This window comes from Amblyraja radiata, chromosome 25, assembly GCF_010909765.2.
Source record: "Amblyraja radiata isolate CabotCenter1 chromosome 25, sAmbRad1.1.pri, whole genome shotgun sequence".
Classification (NCBI taxonomy): domain Eukaryota; kingdom Metazoa; phylum Chordata; class Chondrichthyes; order Rajiformes; family Rajidae; genus Amblyraja; species Amblyraja radiata.
The window spans coordinates 16971410-16990761 of record NC_045980.1 but is presented as its reverse complement, the minus strand read 5'-3'; the positions used below and the strand labels follow the sequence as shown (position 1 = coordinate 16990761).

At 43.6% G+C, this 19352-nt stretch overlaps 1 protein-coding gene and 1 long non-coding RNA gene across 2 annotated transcripts in view; both read right to left on the bottom strand.

Annotated features, from left to right (window-relative positions):
- Positions 1 to 925: 925 nt before the first annotated feature.
- Positions 926 to 3338, bottom strand: LOC116987346. Its single transcript, XR_004415699.1, has 2 exons — positions 3208 to 3338; positions 926 to 3073 (listed from the first exon to the last, which is right to left on the bottom strand). It is a non-coding gene; the product is annotated as an uncharacterized LOC116987346 (long non-coding RNA).
- Positions 3339 to 3971: 633 nt separating this feature from the next.
- Positions 3972 to 19352, bottom strand: part of cux2 (cut like homeobox 2) — a 277032-nt gene continuing 261651 nt past the window's right edge. Inside the window, exons 18-22 of the mRNA XM_033043025.1 lie at positions 17856 to 18015; positions 15265 to 15540; positions 12481 to 12669; positions 9945 to 10218; positions 3972 to 6992 (exon numbers count right to left, since the gene is read on the bottom strand). Coding sequence (XP_032898916.1) covers positions 6137 to 6992; positions 9945 to 10218; positions 12481 to 12669; positions 15265 to 15540; positions 17856 to 18015 — 1755 coding nt within the window. The 3' untranslated portion in view covers positions 3972 to 6136. The remainder of the gene's footprint in view (positions 6993 to 9944; positions 10219 to 12480; positions 12670 to 15264; positions 15541 to 17855; positions 18016 to 19352) is intronic.

Genomic DNA, 19352 nt, shown 5'->3' with positions numbered 1-19352 from the left:
CTGCTTGTCTGATAGGTTCACATTACTCCAGGTTTTTGTCCATTGAAGAAAAGAAATTCAACTAGATTTTTGTACAACTGGCAGATTCTCTACTAACATGGAATTGAAACAAACAGACCAGGAAAGCACCACATTTTCTCTGAAATATGTACCAAGTTTGAATCTCCAGGAGAAAATGAATTGGAATTTTAGTTTAGTTTAGTTATACAGCATGGAAACAGGCTCTTTGGCCCACTGAGTCCACGCCAACCAATGTTCACCCGTGTAATCCATGTTATCCCAGTTTTGTGTCCTGCACAATAAGGACAATTTTACAGAAGCCAATTAACCTACAAACCTGCATGTCTTTGGCATGTGGGAGGAAACCTGGAGAAAACCCAAGGCGTCACAGGGAGAACGTGCAAACTCTGTACAGACAGCACCCATAGCCAGGATCGAACCTGGGTCTCTGACTCTGCAAGGCAGCAACTCTACCACTATGCCACATCTGTACACAAATGTCTTTAATATTCCAAGCAAGTTTTTAAATTCATTTTATGTTTTACAAAGCAGTGGTGTGAACCATCTCAAACTCCTTTGGATCCTGCAAACCCCTCCGTCCAGTCACAGTGAGGTGGGCAATATTCACCCAGGGCAAAGCAGCAGATAGATGTAAAACAAGTAGGCAAAGAAAAAGGCCACACAGTGCTGGAGTAACTCAGCGGGTCAATAATTAACCATGTCAACCAGCGTCTGCAGTTCCCGGTGTGGGCAAGTAGAACGGCTTTGTTGGGCTTCATGAGTTGCATTACCCATGGCCTACAGGCTACACAAGCGAATGTAGTCTGACAATAGTGCAGGTCACGGAAATTTGCCCTGACAGAATTCACAAATCAATACCAAAACGTCTGGGATTCAGAATAAAACGTCACTCTCATCAAATTTATGTGAACATTTTTATTTTATTTTCAGCTCGTGTTTCTTGGTGCAGATAATGTGCTTCATGGAAAACCGTGTCACGGACGGTTTACTGGGAGCGCACCCCCGTCCGTAACGTAAGGATCGCCTGCATCCGAGCATTGCTGCCCGAGCCATCGCCTTTCATCCTGCATCGCTCGACTCAGCAGTACAAGCAATGGTTGAGGTGACCAATTGTGAAGCCGTTAATGCCTGGTTAGGAATATGAAGAGGTAGGGAGTAGAAGGTTTGGAGTAAAATAGGTTAGAAAGTGTGAAAGGAAGCTGAAGCGAACCATAAATGTCGACATGGGTTGATTGGCACAACGAGCTGTTCTCGCACACTCTACACAATTCTTTGCCGGGAAATCCATTTTGTTTTGAGTCGGTTGAACTCATCATCTCTCCATTTTCTTGCTTCGTTTAGACATATCATTGGTGCAAGGGCAAATATCTGGTTAAATTTCTCTGCAGAAATTTCATATCCTGAGACGTTCGCTAAATAAATGAGTGAACATGCCTGAGTATCCATTAAGCCCAACTGTTGGGTCTTTAAGGGAATTAAAAATGATCTGCTGCTTGGAATATGTCTTCTTTTTTAAAAAAGCACATTAGGGCTGTGTAATCAGCTTGACGTTTGGGACATTTACAGCAAAGTCTGTTTTTATTTTAACCACTTCATATTTCCTGATTGCGTTGTGTCCCCTGCCAGTCTTGCTCCCATCTACAGTTTACAAACAATAACCTCATTCATACCCTGTCATTCGTGGGAATGGAGTTATTTTTATGTGGCCGCTTATGTGCATTAGTGTTCTCTTGGACATTACTTTGCAAGGCCCATCTTTTTAAAACAGCGAAATTAATTAATTAAAACACATTACTGTGCTCCATTTAATAGGCTCCAATGGAACAGTATTTCTTAATTAGTGGCAGCTGTAGAACTGTTAATATTGCTATTCTATCAGTAACACGACAAGTAAAAGAGTTTATTATTTTAAAAAATTGAAAAAGTGCCCACTTATGGGATCGGCAATAAAGATTATTGCTCATTTAAATTAATTCTAAAAACAAACCTCCATAAAAATATTGAACTGTTACAGGTCCATCAAACATAATAGCCCACGAGCTGCTTAATAGGGTGAATAGACTGGCATAGCGGCGTTTAAATACTGTCCTTTCACAACTGGGTGCTGGGATTTGATAGAAAGTCATTAATTTAATAATGATCAATGGTCTAATGAGTTTGAACTGGTTCCTAATGGATGCAAGTGCGGAGCAGAAAGTGCCCATACTTCGGAGAATGGGCAATTTCTCTCACAACTATAACCTTGCATGAGCTTCAATTAAGACAATGTCAAGGTTTGGAAAAGGGTAAAGGAGGGGTTTGCCGGAACGATAACAGGACAGGGAACTATAGTTCCGTGGAGAATCTAATTCTGCTCAGAGTATGACAGATCTAAGAGCAGTTCTGAACTGCTGAGGGGTTCAGAGGGGTTTTGATACAGTAACTTAGGGAGAACTTTTTCACTGTGCGTGGACCAGTAACTAGAGGCCAGAGCATTAAAGTAACGTTAAAAAAAATGGAAGGCTTTAGCTTAGTGTCGTTTGCAGATACAATGTGTAAACAGGCCCTTCGGCCCATCGAGTCCAGACCAATTATTGAACACCCACTCATACTAGTTCTGTTATTCCACTTTCTCATCCCTACACATGAGAGGCCATTTTACAGGGGCTAATGGGATGTGCGAGGAAACCGGAGCACCTGGGAGAAACCTACGCGGTCATAGGGAGAACACGCAAACTCCACACAGATAGTCCGAGGTCAGCATCGGGATCTCTGGTTCCGTGAGGCTGCAGCTCTACCAGCTGTACCACCGTTAAAATTAAATGCTTTAAATTTGTTTTAAATTTGCTTTAAATTTTAAGACAAAGATTAGGTTTTTAAAGTGGATGTCCCATTGTCAAACATAGCAAATAATAATAAACCCAAAGTTAATAAAACAAATTATTTACTAACTGGAATTTGTGCATTAGATGAGGAAAAGCAAGCAATTAAATAAGCTACCTGTGACAGGACTTGGTTGACCCTGTTGACTTGGATTATATAGTAATAATATGTGTATCAGAACTCATTTATCCTGAATTAAATCGGACAGAAACTCTCAATCTCCAGATGAAAACCTGGAGATCAGGCGGTAGTCTGAATTCCCCGCGTTGTCAGAAGCTTTGTTAAAACCAGAATCTTACCAAGAGATTTGTTATTTTAAAATACATGAATCTAGTAATTCCCCTTTAGATACTCCTTTAATACGCCAGAAGGTGTGGGTGCCAAGTGAACTTTAGTTTAGTTTAGTTTTGAGATACAGGACGGAAACAGGCCCTTTGGCCCACTGAATCTGCGCCGACCAACGATCCCCACACAACAACACTATCCTACACTCCAGGGACAATTTACAATTTTACTAAAGCCAATTTACCTACAAACCTGCACATCTTTGGAGTGTGGGAGGAAACCGGAGCACCCGGAATAAACCCACGCGGTCACAGGGAGAATGTACAAACTTCACACAGACAACAGTGGTCTGTATCGAACCCGGGGCTCTGGCGCTGTAAGGCAGCAACTCTACCGCTGTGCCACCATGCAGCCCTTAAAACTTAAGATTGTATTAAGGCTTCATTCTAATCTCTCCAATGTTCAACATTTACTGCCCATGTGGAATATAATTTCTTCCAATTGTAATTACTGTGGGATTTAAAAAAAAATGTTTTCCTTTAGTCAAATCTTTCTTATCTCACATTACATTAAATGATTTTGCATTGAATTCAATATGCTCAATATTGATTATACCTTGAGATCAATACACTGTTAATTGCAAAATCTGGGAGTATATTTCCAGCCAAAAAGGTCACTCACCAGGAAGTAGCCCTGTGCCACGGAAAGGCATTAACTGCAACCAGGAGAGTTTCCGCACGGTGGGAATAACTTGGCCCGGGAAGAGTATCCATGTTTCACCAACAGTGAATAACAAATTGTTGACCATTTCAGAGACAAATTTAATTGAAGTCTCATCTTTCCTGCTGAACCGGGTCCCGACACAGCGCCAAATAGAAAATGTTTAGAGGGAAATTGATTTCCAGCATTAAGAAACCTTAATGTATGGATCCAGGGAGTAATATTATCCTGGGTGTTCATATTTTCTGGCCTCAAACAGTGGTTTGTGAAGCCAACCTTTCTTGCTGAGTGTGCTCAATAGATTGATTGTTAAACGTTGATTGTATTGACTCAACTGTCACATTAAAAACTGCACATCTTTAATTCAGCAGCAGCTGCACAGGATTTTTATGACAATTGGTTTAATACAGTTGCCATCTTGAGATTGATTGCAGGGTAAACCTGCATGCATAATGGAGAAAATAAAAAGCATATTTCAGGATCAAATCAAATAAACTGCGGTATCCTTGCCCATAAAGGCCACACCTAAGATGAGATACTCAGGTCATATCTAATTTTCGTTGTTCTGACATTTGTTTTGTTTTTTGCAACTTCTTCTTACTTAATATTTTGTGGAGGAAAATACATCAGCTCTCTTTTAAAGAAATAAGTATAAAGTACCACTGAAAACATCGAAAATTCACATGTGTCTGAACAGTGTCACAAAGGAATAATGTCATCACACATGGCTTGCCTTCCATTGCATTGCTCTGCAGTTGTCTTACTTTGTTGCTCTATCACAACCTGCAGTATTTTAGGCAATTAATGTAAAACAGTGACACAAAGCACTGTGTTTGGGACACGGCATCAGAGAATAAATCAAGCTGCATGTCAAAATTCTTACACCAACGGAAATATACTGTATTTAGTGGCCAAGTGCAGAGAAAGACTACAAAGGCTAGATAGAGATCAGCCTTCATGTTTCCTTTTTACAAATACAAAAGATAAGGTAAGATGAACGCAGGGATAAAAAGGATCAGTTGAATCTGATCAAGTGCATTACCGTAGCCTTCAGCAAAACAGGATTTAAATCTGGTGCAAAACAAAAAAATCGAGTGCTGCAGGAAGTCCTGAAGAATCCAACCCCACATCGACCTTTAGCAATGAGATTACACCAACATCATCACATCAACGACATCTTAAAAAGGTGGAAAAAAACCCCCTTCAAAATGTGGATAAAAATCAGGATTGACTTGAAGAGGCCAACTGCATTGTTGGGACTGGAAGATGTTCACTCAAGGAACAAAATCCTGAACACTGAACACCAGGCCACGACAACCGGGAAGTCAAATTTCTTTTCCTAAACCAGAGATTTTGCCAGCTGCCTCTTATGGTTTTCGGACTTTGACTCATCTTCTCATAGTTGGTTACAAAAACAAAATGTAAACTCCAAAATTACTGTACGCGTTTTTGTTGGGCAGAGTTCTGTTCATTAGACTTCAAAACACCACGAGTGAATGTCCAACAGGAGTGAAGAATTAATCACGTACCATGCTACTGCTTGTTCAAGAAAGGCTATTGCAGAAGATTCTACAACATATACAATTGCACATAACACCCTGTGTTACAAATGTTTGAAAACACATGATCAAAACTAAGAACATTGTTCCTGGTGTTGAGGTTCCTATTTTTAGAGTCTTCTTGACTATATCAGAGTTCACTTCTGGTAATATGAATTAGTTGTCTTGAAGACAAAATTAAGAAAACAATTTCTATCCATGAGCTTGCAAATTTGGTCAGCCTTCTGGATCATAGTGCTGTTTAATGGCTTTAGACTATAGTCTTTAATCTCTTCCTGTGGCAAACTACAGGACTTCAAGTGTGCATTTAATGGCACTAAAATCAACTTTTGCTATTTTCATTTTGTAGCTAATGACAAATAGGAAAACCGCTACAGCAGAGTTTTCAACCAGTCCTTAATATAAGACATGTACAAATAAATATTTATTTTCTAAAAGTTGTTTGAATTTTTTTTTGTTTAAAATAGTGGTCAATATTTTTTCCTCAGATGCTAAACATGATTCTGGAAGATTAATTGAAGAGTGAATTCATAAAATTCAAAGTTTTCTGCACAAACTACTGTGGTTTTGGCTTTGCCAAGTCTCAATTTAAATTAAACATCTAAAATTCTTCCTACTCTTGAAGAGCTCAGTGTCACATCCTGCAGTTTCACTACTAACAAATTCACTGCCCGTAATAAAATCTGTTGTTAGAATTCCCAGTCTGTGGGTTCCTCGCGATTGGCTGCCCTTTCAAGACGATGGATAATGTTATTCAGATTGGCCATCTTTGCATTGCGTCTCTGGATGCTTTTTGTAAGCTTTGAGGTTGGCTGCAAAGCAATGATATCGGTCCCAGGGATCGAGCACTGGCCCTGAGGGGCAGTGGGGAGTGAAGGCGAGATGGGAGCAGAGGAGGATGGAACGGGAGACACTGACATTAGGCCTGGCGAAGAGGTTGCAGGAGAATTCAGCGTCACCTCCACTCCGCCACACGCAGGCTCAGAGATCGCCTTAAAACCGTTGCTTTCTGCCGCTGTCGGAGCAGGGACACACTCGTCTGGCTTTGGCGATTTGCCGGGAGATGCGAGACCAGACGAGTTAACGTGAAACTTGTCGTAGTTAGATGAACCGATAATCAAGCATTGCGGATTCTGGATATGCAGGACCGTGGTCGTCTTTAATGGGTGGACCTTATGATTACAACCAGCTCTGACCCGCCCTTGTTTCAGAGTGCCCGAGAAATGTATGGATGAAGTTGCGCTTTCTTCGCTATCTCCAATGCAACACGTTGAACAGCGCTCATAATCCTTCTCTTCACAGTGCTCGCCAAATTCCCGCTTGATCTCCATTTCGCTCTCCCCGTCTGTCACCATTGCAACCGGCAGCTGGCCCTTCATCTCAGCAAAAGTAGCCTTCTTGTCTTCCAGCTCCGAGTCAGAACTCTGTGATGGGCCGGTGCTGAGAGAATGGTTGTGGTGCGTGTACCCTTGGCATCTGGAAGGCTCCTGATCTGTATCGTTCCCCTGCAGATTTTCGACAAGCGTTTCCCTTCGAACACGGGACCTGAAGAAATAGTGAAATAAATTATCAGGCCAATTGGAAGCTCGAAACTGAGAAAGAATCAATCTGAAACATTTGTGTTTTTTCTGGTAAAAAAAAAAAAACAGGGTGTCTCAACTACTTTTAGAAGCAATCTTTTTGCTATCTTCGAGTTTGGCTCTAAAGATAAAGATTTGAGTTATACCTGTAAAAATAATGAACACAATTTCTTCCAAACCTGATAAACGAGGAAAACTGATTAAAAGATTTAGTTTAGTTTAGAGATAACAGGCCTTCGGGCCCACCAAGTCCATGCCGACCATCGTTCCATGCTATCCGACTTTCTCATCCACTATGTACACATTCAGGACAATTTTTCTGAGGGCAATTTACCTACAAACCCGCGTGTCTTTGGGATGTGGGTGGAAACCGGAGCACCCAAGGAAAAACCACGCAGTCACAGGGAGAACATGCAAACTCCACACAGACTGTCGCAATCAAACCTGTCTTTGGTGCAATGAGGCAGCGGCTCCCCCATATGTTTGATGGACTGAGGAGGAAAGTTGCATGAAGCTCCTGTGAAGAATAAACTAGCAGAGAATCAAAGGGGTTTATGAATGAAATATTTTAGAAACTCTTTTCATGGATCCATTTACATTGTATAAGTGCAGCGTTACTGGACTGGGAGACACCGATGCCAAACGAGACCCGATCGGGTTCATAGAAACATAGAAAATAGGTGCAGGAGTAGGCCATTCGGCCCTTCGAGCCAACACCACCATTCAATATGATCATGGCTGATCATCTAAAATCAGTACCCCGTTCCTGCTTTTTTCCCATCCCCTGATTCCTTCAGCCCTAAAGAGCTAAATCTAACTCTCTTTGAAAACATCCAGTGAATTGGCCTCCACCGCCTTCTGTGGCAGAGAATTCCACAGATTCACAACTCTCTGGGTGAAAAAGTTTTTCATCGTCTCAGTCCGAAATGGCCTACCCTTTATTCTTAAACTGTGATCCCTGGTTCTGGACTCCCCCAATATTGGGAACATTTTTCCTGCATCTAGCCTGTCCAATCCTTTAAGAATTGTATATGCTTCTATAAGATCCCCTCATCCTTCTAAATTCCAGTGAATACAAGTTCAGTCGACCCATTCTTTCATCATATGTCAGTCCCACCATCCCGAGAATTAACCTGGTGAACCTACACTGCACTCCCTCAATAGTAACAATGTCCTTCCTCAAATTAGGAGACCAAAATTGCACACAATATTCCAGGTGTGGTCTCACCAGGGCCCTGTACAACTGCAGTAGGACCGCCTTGCTCCTAAATTCAAATCCTCTCGCAATGAAGGCCAACATGCCATTTGCTTTCTTCACTGCCTGCTGTACCTGCAAGCTTACTTTCAGTGACTGATGTACAAGCACACCCAGCTCTCGTTGTACCTCCCCTTTTCCTAATCTGACACCATTCAGATAATAATCTGCCTCCCTGTTCTTGCCACCAAAGTGGATAACCTTGAGTTCTATCCTGACCTTGGCTGTCTGTACAGAGTTTGCATATTCTCCCTGTGACCACGTGGGTTTCCTCCGGGTGTTCCTGTTTCCTCCCACATCTAAAGATGCGTGGGATTGTAAATTAATTGGCCCTCTGTCAAATTGCCCAAGTGTATAAGGAGTAGATGAGAAAGTGGGATAACATAGAACTAGTGTGAACGGGTAATCGATGGTTGGCGCAGACTCTATGGGCAGAAGGGGTTGTTTCCATGCTGTATCTTTAAACTAAATTAAACCAGACAGAGCCACCAGGTCTGTGCCAGCAGTATTGGATACTGCGATGGACACAGAGTGCTGAGAATACTCTGGGCCTGTTCCATGCTGTTTCTTTCAATACAATTCAACATGATGTTAAGTTGATGGCAACCAAAAATTGACTATTCACATTGGCAGCCAAGTTTCATAGATGCAAACCATGGCTAAGGAGTGGTGATTGGCAGATGGGTGATAAAGGCCAGAGACGATAAGAAACTGTGTTTAATAGCAGAATCTGTAGACTTGGCTTCTAATGCATATTCCTACAAATAAATTCCTCCATTCCTCCAACTCTCCCCTTTTCCTCCCCCCCATCTTTATTCCCCCTCTCTTCCCTGTGTCCCACGTGAATATGCACATAGTCCTCCCCCCCCCCCCCATTCCCTTCGACCTATATTCCTTCCTATAGCTTCACACTTTGTGCTTCTTCTGTCATTATCTCACTCTTGGTCTCCTTTCATCACTGGCCGTTGTCCAACCATCGGCCAATCACATTTTGCCCACTCCCCACCTCTCCTCCTGTATTCTCCACCACCCCCTTGCTACAATCAGCCTGAAGAAGGGCCCTAACCCAAAACTTCACTATCCATGTTCCCCACAGATGCTGCCTGACCTACTGAGTTACTCCAGCACCTTTCCTGCAGTTCCTTGTGGCTAGATTGTCACCAATCGTGTTAAAGTCGTAGAGTGCAAACAGGCCCTTCGGCCCTACTTGCCCATGTTGACCAACATGTCCCATCTACACTTATCCCATCTACACTAATCCCACCTGCCTGCGTTTGGCCTATATCTCTCTAAACTTTAAAACCTATCCATGTACCTGTCTAAATCTTTTTTAAACGTTGTGATAGTACCACCAGCCTCCGGCACCTTGTTCCATACACCCACCACCCATTGTGTAAAAATGTTGCCCCTCCATTCTTATTAAATCTTTCCTCCTTGCCTTAAACCTGTGTCTTCTGGTTCTTGATTCCCCTCCTCTGGGTAACAGACTGTACATTTACCCCATCAATTCCTCTCATGATCTTATACACATTTTGTCCACTCTGGACAACGAGGACAATATTAATTCGGCAGTGGAAACTCTGACCCAAGTGCCTTGGACAGCAGGAAGCTGGAGCTCTTTTAATGAAGCGTTGTTTCTGGGCCTTTAAACAGTGTACTGACCTGTAGTTGTGAAACCAGTTGATGACTGTGCTCGTCTTGCGGTTCAGTTGGGAAGCGAGGCTCTCGATGGTCTGCTGGGATGGATATGGCTCTGACAGATAGGCGTTTTTTAGGGCCTCTTTCTCCTCAGGTGCCAGCACGATCCTGGGCTTTTTGACCTGGTAATGGTGGAACACCTGCTGCTGGACGCCTGGGCTGGCCGACTCTGATCGGGTGCTGGGAGAATCACTGTCGGACCCAGCATTTAGTAATCCATACCTGCGCTTCAGATAGGCTGAGGAAAAACGAATGATAAAAACAGTTAGTGCAATTACTGTTTTGTCCCGCACCTCTCGCCCATCCATTTCCTTCTCCATCCTGTTTGCCTGCAGAGTAAATCTCTTCACTGGACCCGGGCTCAGTTTGCTGAGGAACAGACTGAAGCACTTTTGCTGCTTTTGAACTGAAAGATACAGCGTGGAAACAGGCCCTTCGGCCCACCAAGACCAGGCTGACCATCGATCGCCCGCTTGCACCACAGTAAACCATCGTTATAACGGACCTTGGAGGGAGGAATGGTGTCTGCTATTTCCGATTGTCCGCTATAACAGAGTAAGGGATTATCATTGTAGGTAGTTGAAACAGAAAACTGCAGATGATGGTTAACATACAAAAGGACCCAAAGTGCTGGAGTAACTCAGCGGGCAACTTAACCTACTGCCTTTGAGATGTGGGAGGTAACTGTTGAACAAGTTGAGAGGCAGAGATAGGGTAGACAGTCAGAACCTTTCTCCCAGAATGGAAATTTCCAACACTAGAGGGCATATCTATAAGGTGAGAGGAGGAAAACTGAATAGAAATGCATGGGGCAAGTTTTTTTTGTACACAGAGTGCTGGGAGTCTGGAACGCATTGGTGGTTGGTTCAGGCAGGAATGGTGGTTGAGGCAGATATGATAGTGGCATTTAAGAGGTTTTTCCATTGGCACACGGAAGTGCAGGGAATAGTAGGATATGGATCATGTACAGGCAGATGCGATCAGTGGCGTCGTGTTCAGCACAAACATCGTGGGCCGAAGGGCCCGTTCCTGTGCTGTATTGTTCTATGTTCTATAATACTTTTGGGAGAACTAATTTTTGGATTTAGCAGCAACGTGTTACTGAACCAGTAATCAGGACTAATCATCTACGGACACGAGTTCAAATCCTGTTACGGCATCTGAAGACTTTTAATTTGGTTAATTAAATAAATCTGGAATAAAAAAATAATTTCTGCAAAAGCGACGATGAAATGACCAGATTGTCACAAAGTCCACCTGGTTCATGAACACTCTCTGGGGATAGAAAATGAATTGAATTGAATTGAAAGATAAGGGGTGGTCTTACAGATGTTTATACATCATGAGAGGAACTGATTGGGTGAATGATGACAGTCTTTTACCCAGAGTGGAGGAATATAGGTTTATGGTGAGAGGGGAAAGATTTAATAGGAACCAGAGGGATACCTTTTTCACTCAGAAGGTGGTGGGTGTGTGGAAAGAGCTGTCAGACTAGGTAGTTGAGGCAGGTACTATAACCACATTTAAAAGACACACCTGCACAGGTACGTAAATAGGCAAGGTTTAGGAGGGATGTGGACCAAATGCGGGAAAATAGGACTAGCTTAGATGGGGCATCTTGGTTTGCATGGACAAGTGAAGCCAAAGGGGCTGTTTCCGTGCTCTATGACTCTATGAAACTTGCCGTATGTAGTCTGGTCTATGAAATTACTCCAGATTCACCAAGTGACCCTCTCCCCACTGCCTTCTGAAATGACTTAATTCAGAGACATGAGGGATGAGCATTATCAGATTCAGGAACAACTTCGTCCCAACACACATTCAGCTGTTGAACGCTGCACAACATTAACCTCAACTATGAACCATCCTTGATTGCTCTGAGGAATTTGGCATTTTTATGCACGAGTATTGTGATTATTTATGACGTTTTCTCTCACATATTATCTCTGTGTATTGTTTACAGACCTGTTATGCTGCTGCAAGTAAGAATTTAATTGTTCCATCATCTACACGTATGATGATCAAACATTCTTGACTTGATTCTTGACAGCAGTAGACATGCTGCCTCACCACGCCAGAGACCTGGGTTCAATGCTGACCTCGGATGCTGTCTGTGTGGAATTTGCACGTTCTCCCTGTGACCGCCTGGGTTTCCTGCGAGTGCTCCGGTTTCCTCCCACATCCCTAAGCCGAGTAGGTTTGTAAATTAGTTGGCCTCTGTAAGTTGCCTCTAGTGTGTAGAGAGTGGATGAGAAAGTAGGATAACATCGAGCTAGTGTGAATGGGTGATCGATGGTCGGTGTGGACTTGGTGGGACAAAGGGCCTTTTTCCCCATTAGATCTCTAAACTAAACTAAACCAACACCTCGTGTTGGCCAGCAAATTTTGATCAAGTTGATGCTAATTCTACGGATATCAGATACTTAAAAAGTGAGAGCAAAGTTGATCTGTACTTTGAACTTGCTCACAAAGCTGGTGAATTCTGTCGAGGACACTTTACCTTTTTTCTCCATTTTCTTCATGTCTCTCAACTTCTCCACGTTGAAGGGATCGTTTAGCCAGAGCTGCATCCGAACGAACGGCTCCCTCCCCTTCAGGCTCAGCTTGTGCCAGGGTTTAGGCCGGGAAAGCAAATCAGAGACCGAGCCTTGTGTCAGTCCTAAAATGCTCTCTCCAAATAGTCTTTGACCTGGGGAGTTGTGGGAGGGGGGAATAGCACCGGTCAGACAGGTTTAGCAAGGTCGAGAAATGTCACTAAGTTATAAAACTTTCTCAAAACGATGCATAGCACACCCATTATTTAAAACAGCCCATGGTATAGATTATGAGCATGTTACCCCATACCCCCTGACATTATCCCTGCTAAAGATAGACACAAAGTACTGGAGTAACTCAATGGGTCGGGCAGCGTTTCTGGACAAAAGTAAATGGTGATGTTTCGGGTCGAGATCCTTCTTCAGACTGAGAGTCAGGGGAGAGGGAACGGAGAGATATGAAAAGGTACATGGAGCAAATGAATGAAAGATATGTAACAACACAGATCAAAGTCAGGAACAAATGATCAAGGAAAGGTGGTGCCTACAAAGGTCCATTGTTGGCTGTGGGAAAGTTGATAACGAGTGATACAAACAGTGAAACTCAGTAGGACACAAAGTTGGATACACTGCTCAGAAGTAGAAGTGTTACATCATGGACCCTTCTGAAGAGTGCCTATCCGGGTATCCCAGGGAAGCTGCCTGGCCCACTGAGTACCTTCAGCATTTTGCGTCTATCCTTGGTAAATCAGCATCTGCAGTTCCTTGTTCCAGTATTATATCATATTGATAACTATAAAGATAAAAGTACAGTGCGAAGACAGGGCTTCGGCCCACTGAGTCTATGATGATCCTCGATCATCCGTTCACACTGGTTCTATGTATACCTCTTTCACATCCAGTCCCCAAACACAACTTACAGAGCATAGTAGAAACAAAGAAGTGTAGATGCTGGTTTATACCAAAGATAGACACAAAGTGCTGGAGTAACCCAGCGAGTTAGGCAGCATCTCTGGAGATAATAAAAGTTGTGATGTTTGGCGTTGGGACTCTTTTCAGAATTTACAGAGTCCAATTAACCTACATGTCTTCGGGATGAGGGAGAAAACCGGAGCACCTGGAGGAAACCCACGCAGTCACAGGAAGAACATGCAAACTCCACATAGATAGCACCCGAGGTCAGAATCGAGTCTGGGCTTCTGGCGCTGTGAGGCGGCAGTTCTAATATCTGCGCTTCTGTGCCGTCCAACACATGGTGTTTGTTTCAATGGAAATAATGACTCAGAGGCACTAGCGGTGAGAATTTTCTATCTTTGGGAAGGAAAGTAGTGGCTTTGTCCCCTTGCACTAGAATGGCACAGAATCCGCTGCAGAAAGCTACACATCAGTGTAAAACTTTTTTTACGTCTTTCAAAACTTTTCTTTTCTTTACAAAGTTGTTGTTTTACAACGGGGCAAAATGTGCAAAGGGTAAATATAGTGGGAAGTGCAAGCTGCATCTGCCGCATGCAACTCTGCGAGCTGCAAGGTGGATACAGATGTGCAGCAGTTGGGCAGAGTGCATGCTGCTCTGAAAGATGCAAAGAAACAACAGTAATCTGTTTCTTGTTTCTCCAGAAAAATAAATAAAACCACTTCCTTTAGCAGCTGGAACCAATAAATAAACACCACAGAGTTCTCTGTGCAGAACGCAGATGAACTTTAGGAAGGCCATCTGTTCAGGACATGGCTTTTTATGGCTTGCATCTTTTTATACATAGAGCCAAAAGGCTGCACTAATTTGGCTTGTAAATCAATTATTTCTCCTTCTTGATCTGGACTCAAGTCGCAGTCCTGATTGAATCATTTTTAAACATCTTTTCAGTACTCTCTCAAGTTGGTACACTTCTTCCCAAAGGTCTGCTGTTTACAGTAAACAGTTTTCCCGATGCGTTTTAACTTTGATGTTCGTACAAATAAACAAACACAGCCGCTGTAAGCATTTAGCAAACGGCACAAAACACAAAAATAAAAGGGGGCGAAACATTCAAGGCAGAAAAATGCTGCATTTGGAACAAAAACAGAACATGAAAGATGAAGCGACAACTTGAATTTGTTTTCTTCAGCCAAATTATCAGTAATCCAATTTGCGTTGATAATTTATGCACGCACACCAAAGGAACGACAACATTTCTGGAGGAGGCCTTTCAGTCAGCTCCGTCAATGCTTTCTCACTCCCGTACAGGGAACAGGGGGAGGACAGGGTAAGCACAACCCTGCGGCCATCCAGGCTTGATGTCCATCAGAACACTGAGGGATCTCCACTGGGTCACCCGCACACACTTACTCCCCCGTACACTACGAACCTCCTACATGTCATTTTGTTAGAGTGAATGCACAGAGTCTGTTACCCAAGAGAGGGGAATCAGGAATCGACAAACCCGCACGTCTTTGGGATGCGTGAGGAAAGCGGAGCACCCGGGGCAAACCCACACGGTCACACAAATACCTTTTGTATGCCCCCTCAGGTTCCTATTAAATCTTTCCCCCCTCACCTTAAACTTACAGTATGTCCTCTAGTTCTTGATTCCCCTACTCTGGGCAAGAGACTCTGTGCATCTACCTGATCTATTCCTCACGATTTCGTACACAATTTAGGTGCATAAAATCATATTACAGAAATTTGCAGCATTATGGATAAAAGATTTACAGTTTTATAGATAGATTTACAGATAAGCTACACTGAAAGTTGTTGGAAAGTGTTACAGTACCTAAGTTGTTGTCTGTTAGCACTTCTTTCACTTTTTTAGTGATGGTGTAAGTGTCCAGCTCAGAGGACATGGCCACCATTTCCTGCATGCCTGTGGGAGACTGGCCATTGGAGAGGCTCTTCCCACAGAGGGGGCGAGACGTTGACTGGGGGTCCGGTTGCTGGTTTTCTTTGGTGCTTTCCAGCGCCGTGCTGATGGGTTCCTGTTGACTCATCTCGCGGTCAGCGGGACTGGGCGGAGGTGATGGCGAATACCCGGCCTGAACCACATTATTTGCTGTTTCAATCAAGCCAGAGAAAAGAGTTGAGTTTTGTGAAATAATTAAAAAACCCAACATGTTTTGTTTCAGTTTAATCTAGTTTAGAGATACAGCGCGTAAACAAGCCCTTCGGCCCACCGGGTCCGCGACGACCAGCGATCCCCACACATTAACACTACCCTACACACAGTAGGGACAATTTACACATACTCCAAACCAATTAACCATACCTGTACGTCTTTGGAGTGTGGGAGGAAACTGAAGATCTCGGAGAAAACCCACGGGGAGAACGTACAAACTGTACAGACAGCACCCATAGTCGGGATTGAACCCGGATTTTCGGCGCTGTATGGCAGCAACTACCGCTGCGCCACTGTGGCCGCCCATATTACATATCAGATCATGAGAGGAATTGATCGGGTAAATGTACGGTGACTTTTACCCAGAGTTTGAGAATCAAGACCCAGAGGATACAGGTTTAAGGTGAGGGGGGACAAGATTTAATAGGAACCCGAGGCCAACTTTTTTACTCAAATGGTGGTAGGTAAATGGAATGAGCTGCCAGAGAAGGTAGTTGGGGCAGATATTATCGCAATGTTCAATAAACATTTGGACAAGCACATAGATAGGATAGGTTTAGAAAGATTTGGGCCAAACGCTGGCAGGTGGGACTAGTGTAGATGGGGCATGTTGGTAAGCATGGGGAAGTTGGGCTGAAGGGGCTTTCCACGCTGTATGACTGACTATAATTTTCAGCACCTTTCAGTTATACTAGCGCTATCCAACACACGAGGGACAATTTTAGACTTTACAGATACAGCGCGGAAACAGGCCCTTCAGCCCACCAAGTCCACGCTGACCCGCGATCACCCCATACAAAAAACACTATCCTACACACCAGGGGCTATTTACAATCTTTTTTTACCAAAGCCAATTAACCTACAAACCTGTATGTCTGTGGAATGTGGGAGGAAACCGGAGCAGCTGGAGAAACCTCCACGCGGTCACTGGGAGAACGTACAAACTCTGTACAGGCAGCACCCATAGTCAGGATCAAACCCGAGTCTCTGGCGCTGTGAGGCAGCAACTCTATCACTGCGCCACACCAACTTTCATTTGAAGTTGAACATATCTTATTTATGAACAAGAACATCTTACTTTGGCACTAAACCTCCCAACACTCCCAGAATTTCAGGGACACCAGCATTTGGGTAGTTGGGAGCAATGGGGATGGGGTGGTAGAAATTGTCCATTCCATATATGCCGAGGTTCAAGAGACCCCTGATCTTGGGTTGCAGGTTGGTGGAGTATCACCACTGCAAAGGGCCACGCAAGATCAGAGCGGAGCGGCGCAGTGGCGTAGTTTTAGAGTTGCTGCCTTACAGCATCAGAGACCCAGGTTCAATCCTGACTTTGGTGCAGTATGTACGGAGTTTGTACATTCTCCCTGAACCGCGTTGATTTTCTTCGGGTGCTCCCACACTCCAAAAACGTGCAGGTTTGTAGGTTCACTGGCTTCAGTAATAAAATTCTAAACTGTCCCTAGTGGGTAGGATAGTGTGAGTGTACAGGGTGATCGCTGATCTGAGCGAGCTCGTGTGGCCGAAGGACCTGTTTCCATGCTGTGCCTCTAAAGTCTATCTCTAAAGGTGTGAGTACCCAGGAGTTAAATCAATGGATCAGCCAGTCTGGGCTCTGGACATAGGTTGACATAGGAAGGATTAGGTAATCCAAAGAACTGCAGCTGCTGGAGATCGCTAATAAAAGTGGATAATGCTGGAAACACTCAACAGACTGTGCAACATTAAACTTTACAGGTCAAAACTGAAGGGTCTTCAATTGGAAGTGGAATCCCCATGGTAAAGAATGAGATAAGAAGTAAAGTGCCGACTACAGTGAGGGATTTATATCCATTACTCTCAGACGTCACCTTGGACTAAGATTGTTGATGTCACTATTTTATTTAAAGAGTTACGGCATGGAAACAGGCCCTTCGGCCCACCAAGTCCACACTGACCATCGATCACCTGTTCACACTAGCTCTATGTTAACCCACTTTCCCATCCACTCACCACACACTCGGGGCAACTTACAGAGGTCAATTAACCCCTACAAACCCGCATATCTTTGGGAAATGCGAGGAACCCGGAGCACCGGGAGGAAACGTGGTCACAGGGGAACGTTCAAACTCCACCTGAGCTGGTGCTGAAGTCTGGATCAAACCCGGGAGTCCACCAGCTGCACCACTGCGCTGCACACTTACCTTACCTGGTTCATGATTTAGTTACTATAATAGTTTCAGAACACAGCGCAGAAAAATAAAGTCCCTTACCTTGTACGGGTTGTGGGGGATACGTGATGCTCTGGCCTAACTTATCAACGAGCCACAGCTGCATGCGGATGAAGGGCTCACGGCCTTTCTGAGTCAGCTTACTCCATGGCTTGGGTCTGGACAGCATATCACTGACACTGCCCTGTGACAGGCCCAGCACCTGGCGCAGAGGGAACACAAAGGGAAACAAATTATTTTCCAACCTTCCAACCTGGCCTGTTAACAGCGTTACTGAAACGGGGGCATGTTACACGAAACAGATTATTTTACAGGAGACTGATGATGCCTTCGCTTTGTGAATTTTATTGCGACATTTAAATGGATTTTTAGTCTTCACCATCCTATTACTCCTGTGTTATAGGAAATCCACTTATGTGCATTTAGCTTCTGACAAATGAATATTCTTCACCGTTTTGCATCAGGTGAGCATGCTTTCCATCGCAGTGAAGATGGATTACTGAAAGGCATGGGTTTGGACAAGTTTATTAGTTGCTGTTTTGAGGAAACCAGTGAGAAATAGCAGCAGAAAAATATGCTTCATGCCTCAGTAGGTTTCAAACCGATATTGGACTGGAATAATCAGTTACCTTCAGCTAAAGTCCCATAATTAGATCGGGAATTCTGATTTAGAAGAAAAAATGGTGCTTTAAAACATGAACCAGAATAGGAGACATTAGCAGGTAGTAATTCCAGGAGTCTCGCACTCCAGCTGATTATTGACTAGGTACCGACCGCCCAATGTAACGGGGCAAAGGTCCTACATGCACGAGGATTTTTGCCACCATAGTTATTCATACAAGTCACTCATAGTTCACCATAGTCACACATTGCTCAAATATTGTAATCAATTTTGGGCACCATATCTGAGGAAGGATGTGCTGGCTCTGGAGAGGGTCCAGAGGAGTTTTACAAGAATGATCCCAGGAATAAGTAGGTTAATATATGACGGTACTGGGCCTGTACTCGCTGGAGTTCAGAAGAATGAGGGGGGGACCTCATTGAAAGGTACAGAATAGTGAAAAACATGGATAGATTGGATGTGGAGAGGATGTTTCCTCTAGTGGGAGTCTAGGACTAGAGGTCATAATAATTAAAGGACATTTTTTTTAGGAAGTAGATTAGGAGGAACTTCTTTAGTCAAAGGGTGGTGAATCTGTGGAATTCTTTGCCACAGAAGGCTGTGGAGGCAACGTCAGTGGATATATTTAAGGCAGAGACAGATTCTTGATTGGTACGGGTGCCAGAGGTTATGGGGAGAAGGCAAGAAAATGGGGTTAGGAGAGTGAAATAGATCAACCATGAATGAATGGCGGAGTAGACTTGATGGGCCGAATGGCCTAATTCTGCCCCTATTGTTTATGATCTTATGATCTTACATGAAATGTAATATGTATTTAAATAAATTCAGAATAATTTCACAATTGCAATCAAAATTGTGTGCATATGGGACCAGGTGTCTGAATTTCAAAGAATTACTGAAAGCCAGTGCACTCGATG